The 19,105-nt window shown below is 44.8% G+C and overlaps 1 protein-coding gene across 1 annotated transcript in view; it reads left to right on the forward strand.

Moving 5' to 3' along the window:
• Positions 1-460: 460 nt before the first annotated feature.
• Positions 461-19,105, forward strand: part of SERINC5 (serine incorporator 5) — a 61,886-nt gene continuing 43,241 nt past the window's right edge. Inside the window, exon 1 of the mRNA XM_074952666.1 lies at positions 461-721. Coding sequence (XP_074808767.1) covers positions 695-721 — 27 coding nt within the window. The 5' untranslated portion in view covers positions 461-694. The remainder of the gene's footprint in view (positions 722-19,105) is intronic.

Below are 19,105 nucleotides of genomic sequence, written 5' to 3' on the forward strand. Positions count from 1 at the left end.
GTTTGTTTTAGCCACACACGCATTCTCCTCTGAGCGGTTTCAGAGTAACAGCTGTGTTAGTCTGTATCCACAAAAGGAAAAGGAGGACTTGTGGCACCTTAGATACTAACCAATTTATTTGAGCATAAGCTTTCGTGAGCTACAGCTCAGGTCATCCGATGCATGCAGTGGAAAATACAGTGGGGAGATTTATATACACAGAGAACATGAAACAATGGGTGTTACCATACAGACTGTAACAAGAGTGATCAGGAAAGGTGAGCAATTGCCAGCAGGGGGATGGGGGGGCACCTTTTGTAGTGATAATCAAGGTGGGACATTTCCAGCAGTTGGCAATTTGACTATTTCCCCTTGTTTATCCCCCCCCTCCGCCCAGTTCTTGTCAACCGCTGGAGACGCTCCCTGCGGCAGAAAGCCAATGAGGGCCGTGCCGCGCAGCCAACCTGACGACAGCGGAAGCTCTGCACGAGGGGCTGGGCTGGGCTAAAGCCCTGTCCGGCTGCCTGGAGCGAGCTGGGCGCTTGTGTCCTGCTCGCCGAGCCAAGGCGCGGGGGCACCTAGAGCTGTCTCCCGGGCTGGCCGCTTCCGCATGGGGCGGCTGCCGCTGAGCCTCGCCGGGGTCGGGTGAGGCGGCGCCCCCTGCTCGCTGGCTGCGGACGCTGCTGGGAGCCGAGCCCCGCCGCCTGGAGCGGGGATGTCCGCGCCGTGCTGCGCGGGCCAGGTGAGCGCCGGCCGGGGCGAGTCCGCTTCCCGGGGCGCCTGGGCGGGTCCGCGTGGCTCGCTGCCCCCTGGGGGCTGCCTGGGTCGGGCGGGCAGCGCTCGCTGGTTGTCGGCCCCGCTGCCGGGTGGCTCCGCGCTCCGAGGGAATCAGCCCTGAGTTCCGCCTGGCTTCGGACGAACCCCGCCCCCCAGCTCCTAGGGCAGCAGGGGCGGCCCCGCCGGGCTGGCGACTCGCAGGGAAGCGGGGCTGACCTGGGCTTGCAGGGCGGGGGCAGAACCGGGGCTAGGCATAAGCAGCCTAAGCTATTGCTTAAGGCCCCAGGGGGCCCCCATTCGCTTTTTATTATAAGACCGTGCCTGTTTTCGTGGGGGGGAAGGGGGCGGGATATTCTTGCTTAGGGCCCCCAACACGCTAGCGCTGGGCGGGGGTTTGCTGCGGAGAGGGTCCTGGCAATGCTGGGGGGGCTCCGACCGGGAGCCTGGGTGCAGGCTCTACGGGTCTGGCCGCGGGAGGGAAACTTGCAGCGGAGTAGCTACATTGGTGCCGATCCCCAGGGGTAGCCCCCGAGGGAGCGCCGGTGCAGAGCAGGGCGTACAGGTGCCACTCCTGTGGTGGCCTCAGGGCTTAGCCTCAACAGAAGGAACTATGTTGATGTTAAAAGAAAAGGAGGACTTGTGGCATCTTAGAGACTAACAAATGTATTTGAGCATAAGCTTTCATGAGCTACAGCTCACTTCATCCGATGTGATCAGGAAAGCTTATGCTTAAATGCATTTGTTAGTCTCTAAGGTGCCACAAGTCCGCCTTTTCTTTTTGCTAATACAGACTAACACGGCTGCTACTCTGAAAGCTATGTTGATGTTGTTACGCTGGTTCAAGTGTCCCTAGCATGCACACACCCTTGTGACGTTTGCACCTTAACTCTGGTAAGGCTGCAGCACCGTGGTGCCTAAATGACCAAGCAAGAGGGGAGAGGTACGCATGGGCTGGATTCTGATCTGTTACACAGGTGTAAATCAGGAGTAATTCCTAGTTTTAGGGGGAGGAGTTCTACAGTTATGCCACCGTGACTGAAATCAGAATATGGCCCAAAGTAAGTGAAGTTGGCCAGCTAGGCTATGTCTTCACGGCCCAGAAGATGGGGAAAAGTCCCCACCCCTGAGAGATGTATTTATACTGACCTAGCTCCCTGCGTAGACAGTGCTATGGTTACTCGAGGGGACATAGGTATGGACATAATGAAACACTATAGCTGCGCAGCTGCACCTTTTTAAGTGTAGACCTGCCCAATGGCACCTGTGTTTTTTACTGCAAGGTCAGCACTATGCTCTAGGTGTGGTGCCTTGTCTCCACTAGGATTTTACAGCACAATAGCTAACTAAATGAGCACTAATTAACCAGTGGTAAACCACGCCTTTTTTAGCAGTGAAAACAAAGCCCAGGTCAAATCCACCGAGGGTTTTGAAAACAAGGAGGGTAGTTTTAGCTGGCTGAAATAAATAAGAAGTCAGTGAAGTTGTTTGTGGATGGGGGTAACTTTGTTCAAATGACAACAGAAGTTGGTCCAATGCAAAATACTACCTCACCAGCCTTGTGTCTCTAAGTGGGGCACCAGCAATCAGCAGATGCTCAAGTAGGGAGAGCATGGGCTCTCCTTTAAGAGGTCATAGAGGAACCTGCAATTAAATAGCCACTTGCTCCTGTTTGCTGAGTATTGGGCAGTCAGTTCAGTGGAATGAGATTAAATGAGCTGTTTCTGAAACCCAGACTGGATTTGCTGCTCTCTAAACCCAGACTGAGTGCTGAGACTGGTGCTTTTCTGCATGGGCAGCCTGGGGCTTTGAGGGAAGCCAGCTTGCTGCAGCACCCCAGGGCAAGGTAACAGTTGAGAGAGATCTGGTGGGGGGTGCTACAGCTGGTGTCTTGCCATATTTGCTGTAGAATGCACCTTTGTCTGATCACTTAGTATGCTTGAATTACAAATACGCTGTCTGATGGTGTTAATCTGGCTTGCTAAGAAACCCCATATTTTAAAACAGTGGTTAAAAAGCCAAAATACTAATATATGTGTAATATGGGCATGTGAACGGACAGCCCCTTTAGTTTCTCGTTGTGGCTTTTATGCCATTAGGTGGGAGTTTGGAAACTCTGCCCCCCCCCCCCCCCACACACACACACACACCCAGTCAGTTCTGCATTTAGAGAATGAAATGAGATATCTGTGGAAAATTTTCCTCCACACTGGAGAGACAAAGAGAAATCCCCACGAAAAGTAAAATTTACTGTCACCCCTGAGGAAATGCATTCAACGCTTTCAGTCTGAGCAGTGCTATGGTTCTGGTGTTCAAGCTACTTTCTATAAAATATGAAGAGGCAAACTGATTCTCAAGGGATATGTCTTGTGGTGTGTTAAATAATTTTTAAAATACTTTCAGTACCTTTTTGACCTTTTAGAAAATAATATACAAAACATAGTACAGTCATGGTTGCTTTTGCCTTTAACTCAAGAAGATTTTTAAATTGGATTTCTTCACTCCTTTTAGTGCAGTTGGAAAATCTTGCATTTATGACTTGTTAGCTATCAAAAAACATTCTCAGCATTTGTTCTCTGAAATTTCTGCTAGCTCGTCAAACTTGTCCTATCTTGTTCAGTGTTAAAACTCCTTATTAGCATAGTTGTAAAATGTGTATGGATGTATGTTTTAATAAGGGTGTCTCTGTTTACAGAGTACTGTGTAAAACTGTCACCATACTCGGCAATTTTTAATTATTAAAAATCCTTTTTTTTTCCATGGGTGCAGATGGCTGGTGTCCCTGACTAAACTGCAACTGTGTAATTGCATTCTGCCTTCCAGTGTCATTTCTATCAGAGATAATAGCATCACCTTCTCTATCTGTTGAATGCAAAACATTTATATTGATGGAATGGTATGGCTTAGAACTTAAATACAAGAAGCTATAGCTAGGAGTAATGGTATGTAAATTCAGAAATGGAAAACTTGGACTGAACATCAGGAAAAGATTCCTGGCAGATCTATAGCCTGTGGAGTAATCTCCCAAGGGAAGTAGCAGAAGCAGCATCACTTGGCACACTTAAAAGTAGACTGAGTAGTGAGTGTAAAATAACACATACTGCACTGATAGGGAGATAGGAATAAATGGTGTAAATTGGCCTTTTAAAACTAGAATCTATGCTGCATTCTAAAAATAAACAAGCATGCAATGGTTTGTCCCCCTCATTTTGTTTGTTGTGGGTCAAAGGGTTTGTCTATGTTAGGGATTGACCAGTGTAAAGTTGGGGTTGCACCAGTTGTGACTTTATCGAGTTGGAAACTGAAGTAAGTCACACTAGTTCAGTGCATTTACTCTGGGATTTTGTACCAGTGTAGCTATACCTGTGCAAAAATGTGTAATGTGCACAAGGTCCAACAAGCGAAGTGTGTGTCTTATGAGAACACAATGGATTTGTTGGGAAGGGATGAGAGATGCTCCTAGAATCCTGAAAGTAAACTTTCATTATGGGACAGTATTTAAGGTAAGACATTTTTTTAGGCCAGCCATGTTTGTCCCTTAAATACTGATTGGCAAGAAAGTTATTGCATTGAGGAACTCCTTAGTCCCTTGTATTTCTCTCCTTTCCCTTACAGTTCCTGTCTTCTCAAGGCACTCATATTATGTACCTGCAGTGAGTCTCTCGCCCCTGGGATGGGGAACCATAATAGGATCAAGGTTTAAAACAGTGTAGCGTCTCATTTTGTAGAGCATGCAAAGTCTCCTATTTTGGTGCTTACAAGGACTCCAGTCAGCTCTCCATAGTCTTAAAAACAAAAACTGATGCAGTAGTGTAGTGACTGTGAGCGGATTCCAGTTTGCAACTATTATAACTGCTGTGGATCCCTGTAGGGGTGTAGAGGGATAAAGGTGGTGACTGAACTGGATTTCCCCAAGCTGCCGTTCTCACTGATGCTTTTTCATACATATCTTGTCTTCATACTACAAAAGTTTACAGATCTTAAAATCTTTGTTTCAAAGGGTGGAGATAGTTTAAGTACACCAGGCTGGTGAGCCTGGAGGACTGTCTTTACAGCAGTGGGAGTGGTGGGGGTGCCACAGTAGACCAGCTCACAGCGTTCTATCTGCTGTCAGCTCACCATGCTCAGAGTAGGGCTACCCTATATGGTGGCTAAAACTGGTGCCTGCTGGCATCTTGTCTGCACTAGCGTGTCCATCCTTGCAGCTCTAATGGTGGGATAGTAACCAATAGTGTGAGACATGTATGGTTCCTGACTGGCTCTAAAGACTAAATGTCAGTCTTCTTAAAGCCACTATTGATATTGCTAGTGGTAGCGTGGTTAGATTTACTAGGTTAGGATGGTAACTTAAATACTGTTTCCATGTTGCTAATTGTAACTTCTTTGAATGGAGAGAAATGGTCCTATTAGTAGGGCCCTACCAAATTAATGGCCATGAAAAATACATCACAGACTGCGAAATCTGGTCTTTTGTGTGCTTTTATCCTATACTGTACTGATTTCATGGGGGAGACCAGTGTTTTGCAAATTGGGGGCCCTGACCCAAAAGGGAGTTGCGGGGGGGATCACAAGGTTATTTTAGGGGTTTGCAGTATTGCCACCCTTACTTCTGCACTGCCTTCAGAGCTAGGTGGCTGGAGAACGGTGGCTAGTGGCCGGGCACCCAGCTCTGTAGACAGCGCCACGCCAGCAGCAGCGCAGAAGTAAGGGTGGCTATATCATACCATACCGTCCTTACTTCTGCATTGCTGCTGCCCAGCTCTGAAGACGCAGTACTGCAGCCCCTCCTACAATAACCTTGCGACCCATCCCCCCTACACACACACACACACACACACACACACACACACACACACACACACACACACACACAACTTCTTTTTGGCCAGGACCTCTACAATTACAACATTGTGAAATTTTCAGATTTAAATAGCTGAAATCATGAAATTTACAATTTTTAAAATCCTATGGCTGAAATTGACCAAAATGGACCATGAATTTGGTAGGGCTCTGTATATACATGTATATATTTAAAAAAGCCTGCTTCCTTACTGTCTTTCTGAAGTTGTTTAACTGTCTGTAAAACCAGCAGAAAATTTGGATTAGAAAGAACCTCTTTCTATTGACCATCAGCATCATAGCTTATTGCTCCAAAACTGCAACCAAGACCTGGTGTTATCACTTTTCTCAAATAGTTCCTCAAAGTGCAAGATGTTGACAGAGGGCATTGCATCAGGCAGTATTTGGCCCCAAATGTGAATGTGGAAAGCCTAGACATTCTTCAACTTCCACTTGGTCATATCACCAGTTTTTGCCCCCCATGCTCTTAGTTGATTTAGAGTTTACGAATGTTTTTGTTTAAGGTCAGTGCCTGAGTGGAGGAGTTCTGAAGGAGCCAGGTTCTCGACAATCATCAGCATTTTTTCCATTTTGTTAGTCTTCAGCCTTCCATAATGGTATTTTGGGGTAAGGAATTTTCAGAGGCAAAGCTCTTTCTGGACTTCCATCTCTCAGGTGGTGGAAGTGTCCATGCAGTGGGTGTCTCAGAGTATTCAGTTGTTTTTGTCTCCTTTCTTTGGCATGCATCCTTCCTTGCTGATGGTGATGCAATCCCCATGAGGCAGCATACTGACAGTGTGGGAGTCAGTTTCAAAGTTCTTGTGATGATCCTACAGGACTGATTGTGTTCAATATTAATGTGTGCGTGGCTTGAGCATAGAAAACAGTGTTCCACACTGAAGAACACAAGGTGAGACTGTTTGCTTGGAGTGTTCTGGGGTCATCTCCCAATTGGTAATGGCTGATTTCTAGGGAAAACAGTTCTTCAAGTAGTGTTCTTATGGGTGCTCCACTTTTGATCAGAGATTTTCAGTAGTAGGGCCCTGCCTGTACTGAGGATATATAGAGATGTGTGAGTGAACTGCCCTCAGTTCCTTCTCAGCCACCAGACAGCCTGGGATGGTGCCTTTAGCATGCCTGCTTCCAGTTTTTCCTGAAGCTTGCCTTTACTGTCGCTTAGTGTAGTTTTAGTTTGTTGGATAGACCCCCTTTTTTACCATTGTTTTTCTGTCAAACCCAACGCCTTTCGCCTGCCTTTTTTTCTTGAGGGGCCTTCTGGTGTTGTCATTGCTTGTTATGCTGGGTTATGCCAAGCTTCATGCGCTGCCTTTCCTGCTGTTAGACCATCTTGGTTAGCGATGGTCATTCTTGGTGCCTCTGTTTAGGGGACATCCAAATACCATTCAAGGGTAAGATCTGTACTTCTTTTAAGAGCAGTTCCAGAAAGAACAGAGAAATTAAATTTTGGCTCCACATGATGGAGCAAGCCCTCAGACCAGCTTCAGACCCGGCTCAGAAAATCAGCCATATGCTGCATTTACTGCCCCGTTGACCTTTGTATCCCAGTCACTGAGATCTTTGTGAGATAAGGGTGAAAGTACTGACAAGGCTCCAAGGAAGAGAAGTTCTGAGTCTCCCACCAGAGAGCCTTCTTCGATGAAATCTTGGTCACCCCAGGAGCCCTCAGTTCCCAGAATAGGTACCTTTGAGGCTCCAAGTGGTCCTGCTACAAGGAACTTATCAAAGACTTTGAGTTCCTCTAAGAGCCGCTGTACAAGCATGTTTCAATACTGAAGATGTCCTTGGTACTGATGGATCCAAGAACTCTGCTTCTTGGAAACTGGTACCCTTTGCAGACCCCAAGCATTCTGATGCCTGGAGGCTAGTAACATCCACCTCAGTATCCAAACTGGTATCCCAGTCTGGTATATCAGTGTGCCAGAAGTTGTCAACATCTCTGGTACTGACATTGACTGTTAGACACGTGCCTCTGAAGGAATAAGTGCCCTTACACTTACAGAAACCGGTGAAACAATCAACAATATTGGTACTGACCCCGACGCTTATGGAGCCTCAGTCGACTTTGGCTCAGATACATTCAGTACCGCAAAAATTAAGATACTCCAGGGATCTTTTTGTTTCTGAAGAAGCAGAGTTTCCATTGCTAATGGATACAAAGTGCTTGTGAGTACCAAGATCTACTGGATTGCTGAGACCATCTCTTTCCCTGTTGCCTCTTACCTGTCCGTTAACTGCTGCATAGGGTAGACAACTACTTTACCCTCATTGTCTGCCACACTGTTGGACTATGTTCAAGATGATTCCTGGGATTCCCGCATCTCTATTCAAGGATCTCCCATCTTATCGTGGTGAGGACATCTCCTTGGTCACCTACCCTGAGAGGGACGTGGCTTGGGAGAAATAACTTTCGGGGCCCTCCTCATTGGTATGATCAATCCTGAATGCCCCCTCCTCTACCTTATGGTCCACATCAGTGGCCATATTTGGAACATGGACTCTGTTGCTAGCTGTTCTCAAGAGCTCCTAGCTACTCCCATGGGGAGCATAGACAAAGACATTCTCCTATTCCCTCTCTTCCTCCTCAGCAGCCTTAGCCTCAGGAAGAAACTTTTGAGGAGCAAAATATCCCTACACATATTGCCAGATAATGCCTCTACCATCTTCTTTGGCTGATGTTTTTAAACAGTTTCACATGCTGATGAAACATTGCTGATTTGCTCCAAATTTCTTTAGAAGAGATCCAAGAGTCACAACATAAACTTTGTCGAATGTAAGATGTCTAATTCGCTGCATGAATTGCATCACCTGTCAGTTAGGCTCTTTAAAAACCTGCTAACATTAAACTGGCACACCCCTGCCATGGCATCGCCTATATATAAAGTGCAGACACACATCCTGAGTTCTTCTCCCACCCACCACCAAATTCTTTAGTTATGGATGTAGTCAATGAACATGCCAGACAGCATCATACAAAGTCTGTGCCTTATGGTAAAGACCAAAAACAACTTACTATATTGTGTCGCAAGAGCTACTCTTCTGCAATCCTGTAATTCAGGATCACAAGTTACCAAGCTCTGATGGCAAAATATGACACCAATTATAGTAAATTAAACACTTGTCTCCCTGAGGAACACTGAAAACAGTTCAGAGCCATTATGGGTGAAGGTCAGCTCTTAGTGAGGATAACATAGCAAGCCTCCCTAGAGGCAGCCAGTGCTGCAGCTTGATCCATCTCCACTGCTGTTGTCATGCATCAAGTGTCTTAGCTGCAGCTGTCTGGTTTTCCTAGGGAGGCCCAAAATACTGTGGGAGGCCTCCCCTTTGATGGACTCCAACTTTTTTCAGAGTCCACAGACAAATCCGTATATACCCTAAAAGACTCAAGGGCCACACTCGGATCTCTGACTGGTCCAATTTCTAACTATCGTAGATCCATAGAGTCAACTAGAAAGAGACCAACGTATCAAAAAGAGAGCTGTAGCTTACGAAAGCTTATGCTCAAATACATTTGTTAGTCTCTCTAAGGTGCCACAAGTACTCCTTTTCTTCTTCCTACCACTGCTGTTACCTTTGCCCAACTGTCATCCTCAGCTAATTCTGGTGGTCTGGCCAAGGGCCAGGAACATCCTCACTTTGAGAATCTGCAGCTGCACCACCCTACCCATCTCCCATCTTTTGGCAATTGGATTTTCCATTTTTGACCTGTCTAGGAACAGATTACTTCTGACAAATTGGGGTTTCAAGGATATAATATTGGGTTGCTCCACCCATTTTACCGCTCTCCTTCCTCCTGATTCCACTCCCCTTCCCGACCCTTTTCTGGGGCCCATCTCATGAACCATTACAGAGACAGGAAGTTATCTCTGTCCTATGTGTAAGAGCCATAGAACTAGTTCCAATCCAGCACAGGTGGAAGGGTTTCTCTTCTAACTACTTTCTGGTTCCAAAAATGAATGGGGGATAGAGACTGATATTCGAGGGCAGGCTCTTAAATGCCTTTGTGAAATCATAGAAATTCAGGATGGTGACTCTCGCATCTATAATTCCGTCATTAGATTTCAAAGATTGGTTTGTGGCTCTTGACTTTCAGGTTGTATATTTTCATGTTGCCCTTCATCCCTCTCACAAGAGATTTCTCCATTTTACAGTCAGGATCCCATCCAATATTGAGTGCTTTCCTTTGCCCCCAAGGGTATTCTCAAAGGTCATGGTGGTGGTAGATACTCACCTATGTTGACTGGGAATAATCATCTTTCCTAACCTTGACAATTGGAAGGGCTGGTTGTACAACGAAGTTTTCTCTGCAGTAAAGATGACTGTGTCCCTGTCCTGTAGGCTAGGATTTCAACTCAACATCAAGAAGTCCATTTTGACCTCAGAACAAATAAGCTTCAAAGGGGCTTCTCTGAATGCCTTAACAGCCAGAGCTTACCTTCCCATGGAACGGTGTATGACTTTAACAATACTGATAAGCCCCCAGATGTTGTCAAAAAATGGTTTCCAATTGCTGGGTCCTATGGCAGCCTGCACCTGTGTGACACAATGCATCAGGTTACACCTTCACTACTTTTTAGGATGGTTCAGAACATTCTGTATTCCAAAAAGGCACAGCCTAGGCAAGCTAATATCTGTCCCTCGCCAAGTATTGAGCTCACTCAATTGGCAAAAGGACCCATTCAAGGTCTGTATAGAAGTTCCTTTCACCCAACCTCCTCCCACTATTACCATAACATCGGTTACATCCCTCTTGGGATGGGGGAGTGTGCCTGGGGGACACGCCTTTCAGGGCAAATGGATGCTTCAGGAGTCTCTTCTGCACATCAGCCTCCTTGAAGTGAGAACTGTCAGGAAAGCCTGTATCCACTTCTTTCCATTAATCAAGGGTACATCCATCAAGATCATGATAGACTACGTGGCCTGCTGCATGTACTATATCAATCATCAAGGAGAGGCAAGACCTTCTCTCCTTCCACCAATTTGTGCCGAAGCAATAAGTTACATTCATCAGTCAGCTACTCTTCAGCTATTGGCGCTATTTTATCTATTATTTTTTATCCTTTACTATTGACTGTAATTTCCTTTTTATTCCCAAATGTATAAGCTAACTCTGCCTTCAGCATGGTGAAGGCATGTCTGCATAAAGAACTCGGGCTGAAGGCATGTTAGAGGGCTTTCCCTTCACCCCCTCCCGTGGTTCTCGTCACACAGACGGAAAGCAGAAGACCAGAATTCCAACGTGCAGGCAATGCAATGTTTATTGGGGTTAGCTGAAAGCAAGCATATCCATAGCTCCACATGCTGGCAGAGTCTGTTTCCTAGTGTTCTGTTCCCAGCTCTGATGTCGCAAAGCATTTACCCATATCCCCCTTCCCAGCTCTGATGCTGCAGAGCCTTGCCTTGTCCCCGTTCCCCATTCCCACGTCCTTAGCAGGCCCAAATATACCTGCAGTGCACGCGCTTAGTCTCACCCCTTACAACTTATGGTCAAGTTTCGTTTTGGAGGGTCGTGAGTCAGGGTGGTCTTCATACCACCTCTTTTGTATCCCATGGGAGGGGTAAGGAATGAGGTTGTGTTCTGGCCAAGGCCAGGCCTTTCTTTGGCTTTTAGGGTGTCTTGGGCCCCCTCAAACCTCCTTGCCCCTCCTAACTGGTTGCTTGACCTTCGCTTGAGAGAGGAGCCAGGCAGCCTTTCCGTGTATGCTTGTATATTATGCTCCCACCATACGCTGTAACACTTTAGTTCTATCCCTTATCTCTTCCCATTATGGTAACAAACCTATCTGGTCAGGCAGAAGCAACACACACAGTATCTCTGTCCTTCGTTTACACATTAGTATACAATATAAGCATATCAAAAAGTCACACCCAAAATTGTATCTCAGGCTGACAAACAAGCCTATGTACTAACAGTACCTCTCCGTTAGGTAGATGTGAGAGGCAAAAGTGCTTCTTGTTTTTCTTGGCTTTCTGTTTGCTTTTCTATATTTCTGTTCGAATATTGACACCCACCCTCTTGCGCTAGAGAGACATATTCCTTTTTGATATGAACCACAGATATCAATTTTGTGCTAGTCATGGGAAACATTACTGGGTTTAATTTCAAAGTAGTTAGTTTTATTGTATAACTTGTTGGCCTTAAGAATGGGGAACAAATTCTCCTAGGACAGTACATGAATTAATGTTACTTTGTTTCAAGGCCAAGCCATGTCAAACATCCACTTGGTGATGCCTATCTAAATAACTGTGTTCTGATTTCTCAGAACAAAAATCCTGTTAGCCATTACAATGGCACACTGCCGAACTTTTAACAGCCATGCTACAGTATTTCTAACTCTGACTCAGAACTAGTAACAGTAAGACATCTAGTATTAATTAACTACGCTGCATGACGTATATCCTTGCCAAGTGGATACTGGAATCCCGCTTTGAAAATACTTCAGTTTACAAAATACAATCTCTACAACTGATTCAAAACAGGAAATTTCCAAACTTGTTTAAAATGAACACATTGGAACCCTCATTCTTGTAATGCATTTATAACAGGAATGAAGTCTGATTTATTTACTTTTGGGTCAAGTCTCCTTTTAGTTTTTTAGATTTTTGTTGGTTCTTTTTAGTAGATTTCCCCCCTTCCTCACCCCTGGAATGTAATGGAGGATATAGTCTATACAAGACCTCCACAGTAGAGGGTTGCTTTTGATTATATAAAACATCTGTTTAAATTTACAGGAAACAGGATTTTACATTTGGCTTTTCTTCTGTGGTTTGTCTCATGAGAGTAAAGTTGAGCTCATGTTTAAGAAAAGCAGCTGTTTGTGGAAAATCTTGATTTAAAATTGATATGTTTGTTAAATGAATGCAAATTAAATATGAAATATTGTAATCTAAAAACATTATGTAGTGATTAGGTAGTTCGTGAGAATATAATACAATGTCTTGTCAGAATTTTCCATTTGGATCCTATGTAATTATTGGTTTCAGAGTAGCAGCCGTGTTAGTCTGTATTCGCAAAAAGAAAAGGAGGACTTGTGGCACCTTAGACCAACAAATTTATCAGAGCATAAGCTTTCGTGAGCTACAGCTCACTTCATCGGATGCATTCAGTGGAAAATACAGTGAGGAGATTTATATACATAGAGAACATGAAACAATGGGTGTTACCATACACACTGTAACCAGAGTGATCACTTAAGGTGAGCTATTACTAGCAGGAGAGCGGGGGGAGGGGGACCTTTTGTAGTGATGATCAACGTGGGCCATTTCCAGCAGTTGACAAGAATGTCTGAGGAACAGTGGGGAGTGGAAGGAGGAGGGGGGGGGATAAACATGGGGAAATAGTTTTACTTTGTGTAATGACCTATCCACTCCCAGTCTTCATTCAAGCCTAAGTTAATTGTATCCAGTTTGCAAATTAATTCCAATTCAGCAGTCTCTTGTTGGAGTCTGTTTTTGAAGTGGTTTTTTTTTTTTGAAGTATTGTGACTTTTAGGTCTGTAATCGAGTGACCAGAGAGATTGAAGTGTTCCCCAACTGGTTTTTGAATGTTATAATTCTTGACGTCTGATTTGTGTCCATTTATTCTTTTATGTAGAGACTGTCCAGTTTGACCAATGTACATGGCAGAGGGGCATTGCTGGCACATGATGGCATATATCACATTGGTAGATATGCAGGTGAACGAGCCTCTGATAGTGTGGCTGATGTTGTTAGGCCCTGTGATGGTGTCCCCTGAATAGATATGTGGGCACAGTTGGCAAAGGGCTTTGTTGCAAGGATAGGTTCCTGGGTTAGTGGTTCTGTTGTGTGGTGTGTGGTTGCTGGTGAGTATTTGCTTCAGGTTGGGGGGCTGTCTGTAGGCAAGGACTGGCCTGTCTCCCAAGATTTGTGAGAGTGATGGGTCGTCCTTCAGGATAGGTTGTAGATCCTTGATGAAGTGTTGGAGAGGTTTTAGTTGGGGGCTGAAGGTGATGGCTAGTAGCGTTCTGTTATTTTCTTTGTTGGGCCTGTCCTGTAGTAGGTGACTTCTGGGTACTCTTCTGGCTCTGTCTATCTGTTTCTTCACTTCAGCAGGTGGGTATTGTAGTTGTAAGAATGCTTGATAGAGATCTTGTAGGTGTTTGTCTCTGTCTGAGGGGTTGGAGCAAATGCAGCTGTATCGTAGAGTTTCACTGTACACAATGGATCGTGTGGTGTGGTCTGGGTGTGGTGTGGTCAGTTTCTCTGGTCACTCGATTACAGACCTAAAAGTGGCAATACGTCAACAAAAAAACTTCAGAAACAGACTCCAACGAGAGACTGCTGAATTGGAATTAATTTGCAAACTGGATACAACTGACTTCGGCTTGAATAGAGACTGGGAGTGGATGGGTCATTACACAAAGTAATTTCCCCATGTCTATACCCCCCACTGTTCCTCAGATGTTCTTGTCAACTGCTGGAAATGGCCCACGTTGATTATCACTACAAAAGGTTCTTTTTCCCCCCTCCTCCCCCGCCCCTCCTCCACTCTCCTGCTGGTAATAGCTCACCTTAAGTGATCACTCTGGTTACAGTGTGTATGGTAACAGCCATTGTTTCATGTTCTCTATGTATATAAATCTCCACACTGTATTTTCCACTGAATGCATCCGATGAAGTGAGCTATAGCTCACGAAAGCTTATGCTCAAATAAATTTGTTAGTCTATAAGATGCCACAAGTACTCCTTTTTTCTTTTTAGGTAATTATTGATATTTAAAATTGTGAGCCAACTTTACAGGTCTATCTGTCAAATTATGTAAGCTGCTTCCTCAATCAATACCACTCTGTATTTAGCAATAGTATCTTGTGATAAAATGCAATAAAATCTGTCCTTAATGGAATATCAGGTTTATGCTATACCCAGTACTACCTGAGTATGGTATACTATATCAGATTTATACTATATTCAGTTCTGAGAGTAAAATGAATCAATCTCAAAATCAAGTTTTTTGTGCTGTTTTTTTTTAAAAATCAATATATCTTGCTTTTGGATTGGCTTTTCAGTTTCCCCCCTACCTACCTGCAATGTGTGGATGACAGTTAAAGGTTGAAAAATCAACCTTCGATACATACAAAATGTGTGCACAAAAATGCAGGCTCTGGCTCTTCTGGGCTCCAAGTCTCTCCCCTCTTCTCCCCACAGCTTTTGGCTTTCCTGGCTCCCCACTGTCTGGCTTCCCAACTCAACCAGCAAGCTCCTGCAGCCCTCCACTTCCTCCAGCCCCAGTTGTCTGGCAGGCTCCAGCTTGCGGGGGTTTCCCCTGGGCCCTTCTCCATTGACTCCTCCTTTTGGCACTGTGTTGGCAGAGGGAATTAGGCCAACCTCAGGAAAGGGGTTATGCTGAGTCTGCTCTAGAACTCTGGACTGTTGGAGCCCACTGGGGTGCCTTGTGATAATGCAGACAGCTGCTATGGTTGTTTGCTGAATAAGTGGTAGAGTGGCCTCTACTGCTGGAGGGGAGAACCTTGCAGCTCAGGCAGGATTCTTGTGCTGCCTGTGTTGTCTTACAAGATCCTCCCCAAATTTGCCCTTGAATGTTGGCAACTCTTTTTACTACATAGGGTTGCTACCTGGCCAGTTTTTATAGTGCCTTGCCTGTTGCCGGTGGAAATTTTGCCTTTTTTTTTTTTTTTTTTTTTGGTCATGGCACCAGTGTTACTTCTGTAAACTGCAGCATGCACACCTGGCGGCGGCCATGCAGCATACAATTTCCAGTACGCACAAGTCACATGGCTTGAAGTGGACTGTGGCTGGCACAGCAGCCAGGTGCCACTCTGTAAGCCAGGCCCTCAACCTGCCAAACCCATGGCAGGTACTCTTAGTGCATGAGGGACTTGAGGCTCGCCAGCAGGGGGGGAGAAGGTGGTGGAGACCATGGTGGAGAAGGCATGGGCTCCTGGGATGGCATGGTAATGGGGACTTACTCAAGGGCTGAGGCTTCTGGGAGGGGGGGTGAGTGTAGAAGTTCATGGAATGTAACAGGCAAAGAGGCCATGAACCACCCCCAAGTGCCCACCTGCGCTACTGCCTGCATGGGAGGGGAAGAGGAGGGTCAGGCTGGTGGGGACCTGGGGAGTTGGTCAGTGGCTGGTTTTTCTGCATTTCAGAGCTGGCAACCCTACTACTACAAAATTCAAGAGATCTTGTCCTTTGGAGATCGTCTCCATATAAGAAATGCTGGTTCTGCAGCCGTATTGCACTTGGAGAGACTGCCAGCCTGAATTAGTTAGTTTTTAAAAAGGAGTGAAAATTAGTTTCACCTCCATCACTGCTTACCTCCCCTCCTTCACCTGGCAGATTTTTGTGGCTTTCCAGTCCTTTTCTCCCTCCCTTGTTGTTGTATGGATAGTTAGTAAGAGATTAAACTAGTTTATATGGGGGCAAATGGCAAAATCTAGTTGTCACAGGTTCAGGGTAACTGCACCTCTATCTCTACCCCTACCCCTCCAGCATTTATAGTCTACTCCAGGAGTGCCCAGTCAGGTTTCCAGATGTCTGTGGGCAGGGACCTTTATCCCACTCCCTTCTGACCAGAGGTTTTTAAGGCTGCAGAGCTTCCTACCTTACACTGCAATATCCCTAGCAAGCCAGTCTGCCTGAAGGCCGGTGCCTGCTCTTCACTGTCTCTCTTAGGGCTCTGACCCTGTCAGGGTTCCTTCCCCACTCTGAACTCTAGGGTACAGCTGTGGGGATCCGCATGAAAGACCTTCTAAGCTTATTCTTACCAGCTTAGGTTAAAAACTTCCCCAAGATACAACTTTGCCTTGTCCTTGAATAGTATGCTGCAACCACCAAGCATTTTAAACAAAGAACAGGGAAAGAGACCACTTGGAGACATCTTCCCCCAAAATATCCCCCCCAAGACCTACACACCCCCTTTCCTGGGAAGGCTTGAGAAGAATATCCTAACCAATTGGTTACAAAATCATCAAAGACCCAAACCCCTGGATCTTGGAACAATGGAAAAATCAGTCAGGTTCTTAAAAGAAGGATTTTATTAAAAGAGAGGTAAAAATCATCTGTGTAAAATCAGGATGGAAAATGCTTTACAGGGTATTCAGATTCAAAACACAGACGATCCTCCTCTTGGCAAAACCTTAAAGTTACAGAAAACAGGAATAAACCTCCCTCTTAACACAGGGAAAATTCACATAAAACAAAAGAGAAACTAATCCGCCTTGCCTGGTTTACCTATACTGGTTGCAATATTGGAGACTTGGATTAGGATGGGTTGGAGAAGATGGATTTCTGTCTGGCCTCTCTCAGTCCCAAGAGAGAACAACCCCGTAAACAAAGAGCACAAACAACACCCCCCCCCCCCCTCCCCACAAGATTTGAAAGTATCTTGTCTTCTTATTGGCCCTTTGGGTCAGGTGCCAGCCAGGTTAGCTGAGCTTAACCCTTTACAGGTAACAGGATGTTGCCTCTGGCCAGGAGGGATTTTACAGCACTGTATACAGAAAAGTGGTTACCCTTTCCTTTATATTTATGACAGACCCTATTGCCAACAGTCACATGTTACCACACAGCCCCTTCTGAGCCACGACGTGTATTCTTAAGGGGAAAACATATAAAAAACAATAAACATTCTTATTCATGTGTTAAAAGCTTACCAGGAGTCACCCATCAGTCTTATGGGGCCCGAGTAGGCCTAGTCTTTTCAACTCTTCCGCCAAGGGTTGGGTCCCCCTTGGACAGAAGATCCTGTCTGTGTACTTGATCAGAAAGAAAGCCAGTGTCCATTTAAACTCAGACTTTCTATGCCCAAAGCCTTTTCTTTGGGTCTCTGGACAGCCCAGTTTGAACCAGTGTTAAAGGTGAATAACTTTAGTTTAATCACCCCTGCTGTTTTTTGGTTCTTGGAGGAGCTGAGATATCCCTGCCATCTGGAATTGCATACAATCCCTGGCCCACAGTGCTACAGAAACTTAACATAATACTGTTCCCAAAGATATTGTGTGGGATTATAATTAAGGCTAAGATTTTGTCACAGATAGATATTTTTAGTAAAAGTCATGAACAGGTCATGGGCAATATTGAAAAATTAACAGAAGCCCATGACCTGTCCTGGCCTTTTACTAAAGATGTCCATGACTAAATGGGGAGCCTGGGCAGCTGCGTGCAGGCTGGGAGCTCCAGGGCACCCCTCCGCTGGTGGCCGGGAGCTCTGGGGATACTCTGCAGCTCCTAGCTGGTGCTGGATTCCGTGACTTCCATGACTAAATCACAGCCTAATTACAATATCTGTCACAGGAGTAGATAGTGCTGTTAAATACACAGAATAAACAAACTAGAGAGAGAGAACCAGTTTCTTCAGTCTTTCAATTTATCATGACTTTGGAACTACTTGCAGCAATAATAGGTTAAAAAAATCAATATTTATATTTTTAAGTTAGTGGTTTCCCTTTAATACAAAGATGTCAAGATTATCCTTTTTCTAGAAATATGTGGCTAATCAGAAGATATTCTTCTTCATTTCTATAGCTCTCTAGTCTTGCAGTTTAGACTCCTTTATTGTTTAATCTGTTTACACTTCTTCCCCAACCCTGTTCTGAAGTGGCTACTTAATGACATTCCAATTTTGGAACAGCCACTCTGTCTCAGTTTCAGAATAAGTATTTTATAAGAACAGGGCTAGTACAATTAAAAGGCAAGGAAACCCTTTGATGGGAATGGAAGCAGGTGCAAACCTTACTTGTACTGGCTTAGGTGAGTCTCAGTAATGAAGAGACTCTCCCATCAGGAGGGAGGAGATGTGCTGGGTCACTACTGCAAGATGTATTAGCATAGGGAAAGTATTGTGATTTACTGGTTGAGATACTATAGGGGTAGCAAATCTTTTATAAATTTCAGGACTCCTTTGAAACAGGCGGTTAACATGGTAATTAACCATTTGAAGACCATCACACTCTCAAATTATTTCCAGGTTAATTTTATATCTGAAGAATTAATGGCATTTGCATTTGGCTCATGCACCACAAGAATTTAACATATTTTGACATGCTAATGGTTTCTTAAGTAGTAATACCATCAGAACACTGTACAAATGTTAACTCCTACTTTTCAACATCCTGGGATGGTAGATAAATATTGTCCTCATTTTATAGATGGGGAAACAGATATGAGGATTTAGACACAGACTCTCAAAAATGTGGTCCTTAAATTACGCTTCTTTTAGCTGTAGCATTTAGGACCATCACGTCGTGCACATTTTCAAAAATATGATATTTATGATTTGCCCAAGGCAACACAGTAAATCAGTTTTGATGCTGAGATTAAAACTAGTTTTACTTGAAAAGGAATCCTTGCATATAGAAGGGTTTTAGCAGAAACTTGCACACTTCGTTGCATTTAGGCATCCTTTGTTTAAAATAAAACTACTGAATCACAAGCATATTGATGTACCCTGCCATTTTATTGTTCCAACAGAACTAAAGGTTTTTACTATGTAAAATACTAGTAGGTAGATTCT

The sequence above is a fragment of the Natator depressus genome, chromosome 5 (genome assembly GCF_965152275.1).
Source record: "Natator depressus isolate rNatDep1 chromosome 5, rNatDep2.hap1, whole genome shotgun sequence".
Taxonomy (NCBI): Eukaryota; Metazoa; Chordata; order Testudines; family Cheloniidae; genus Natator; species Natator depressus.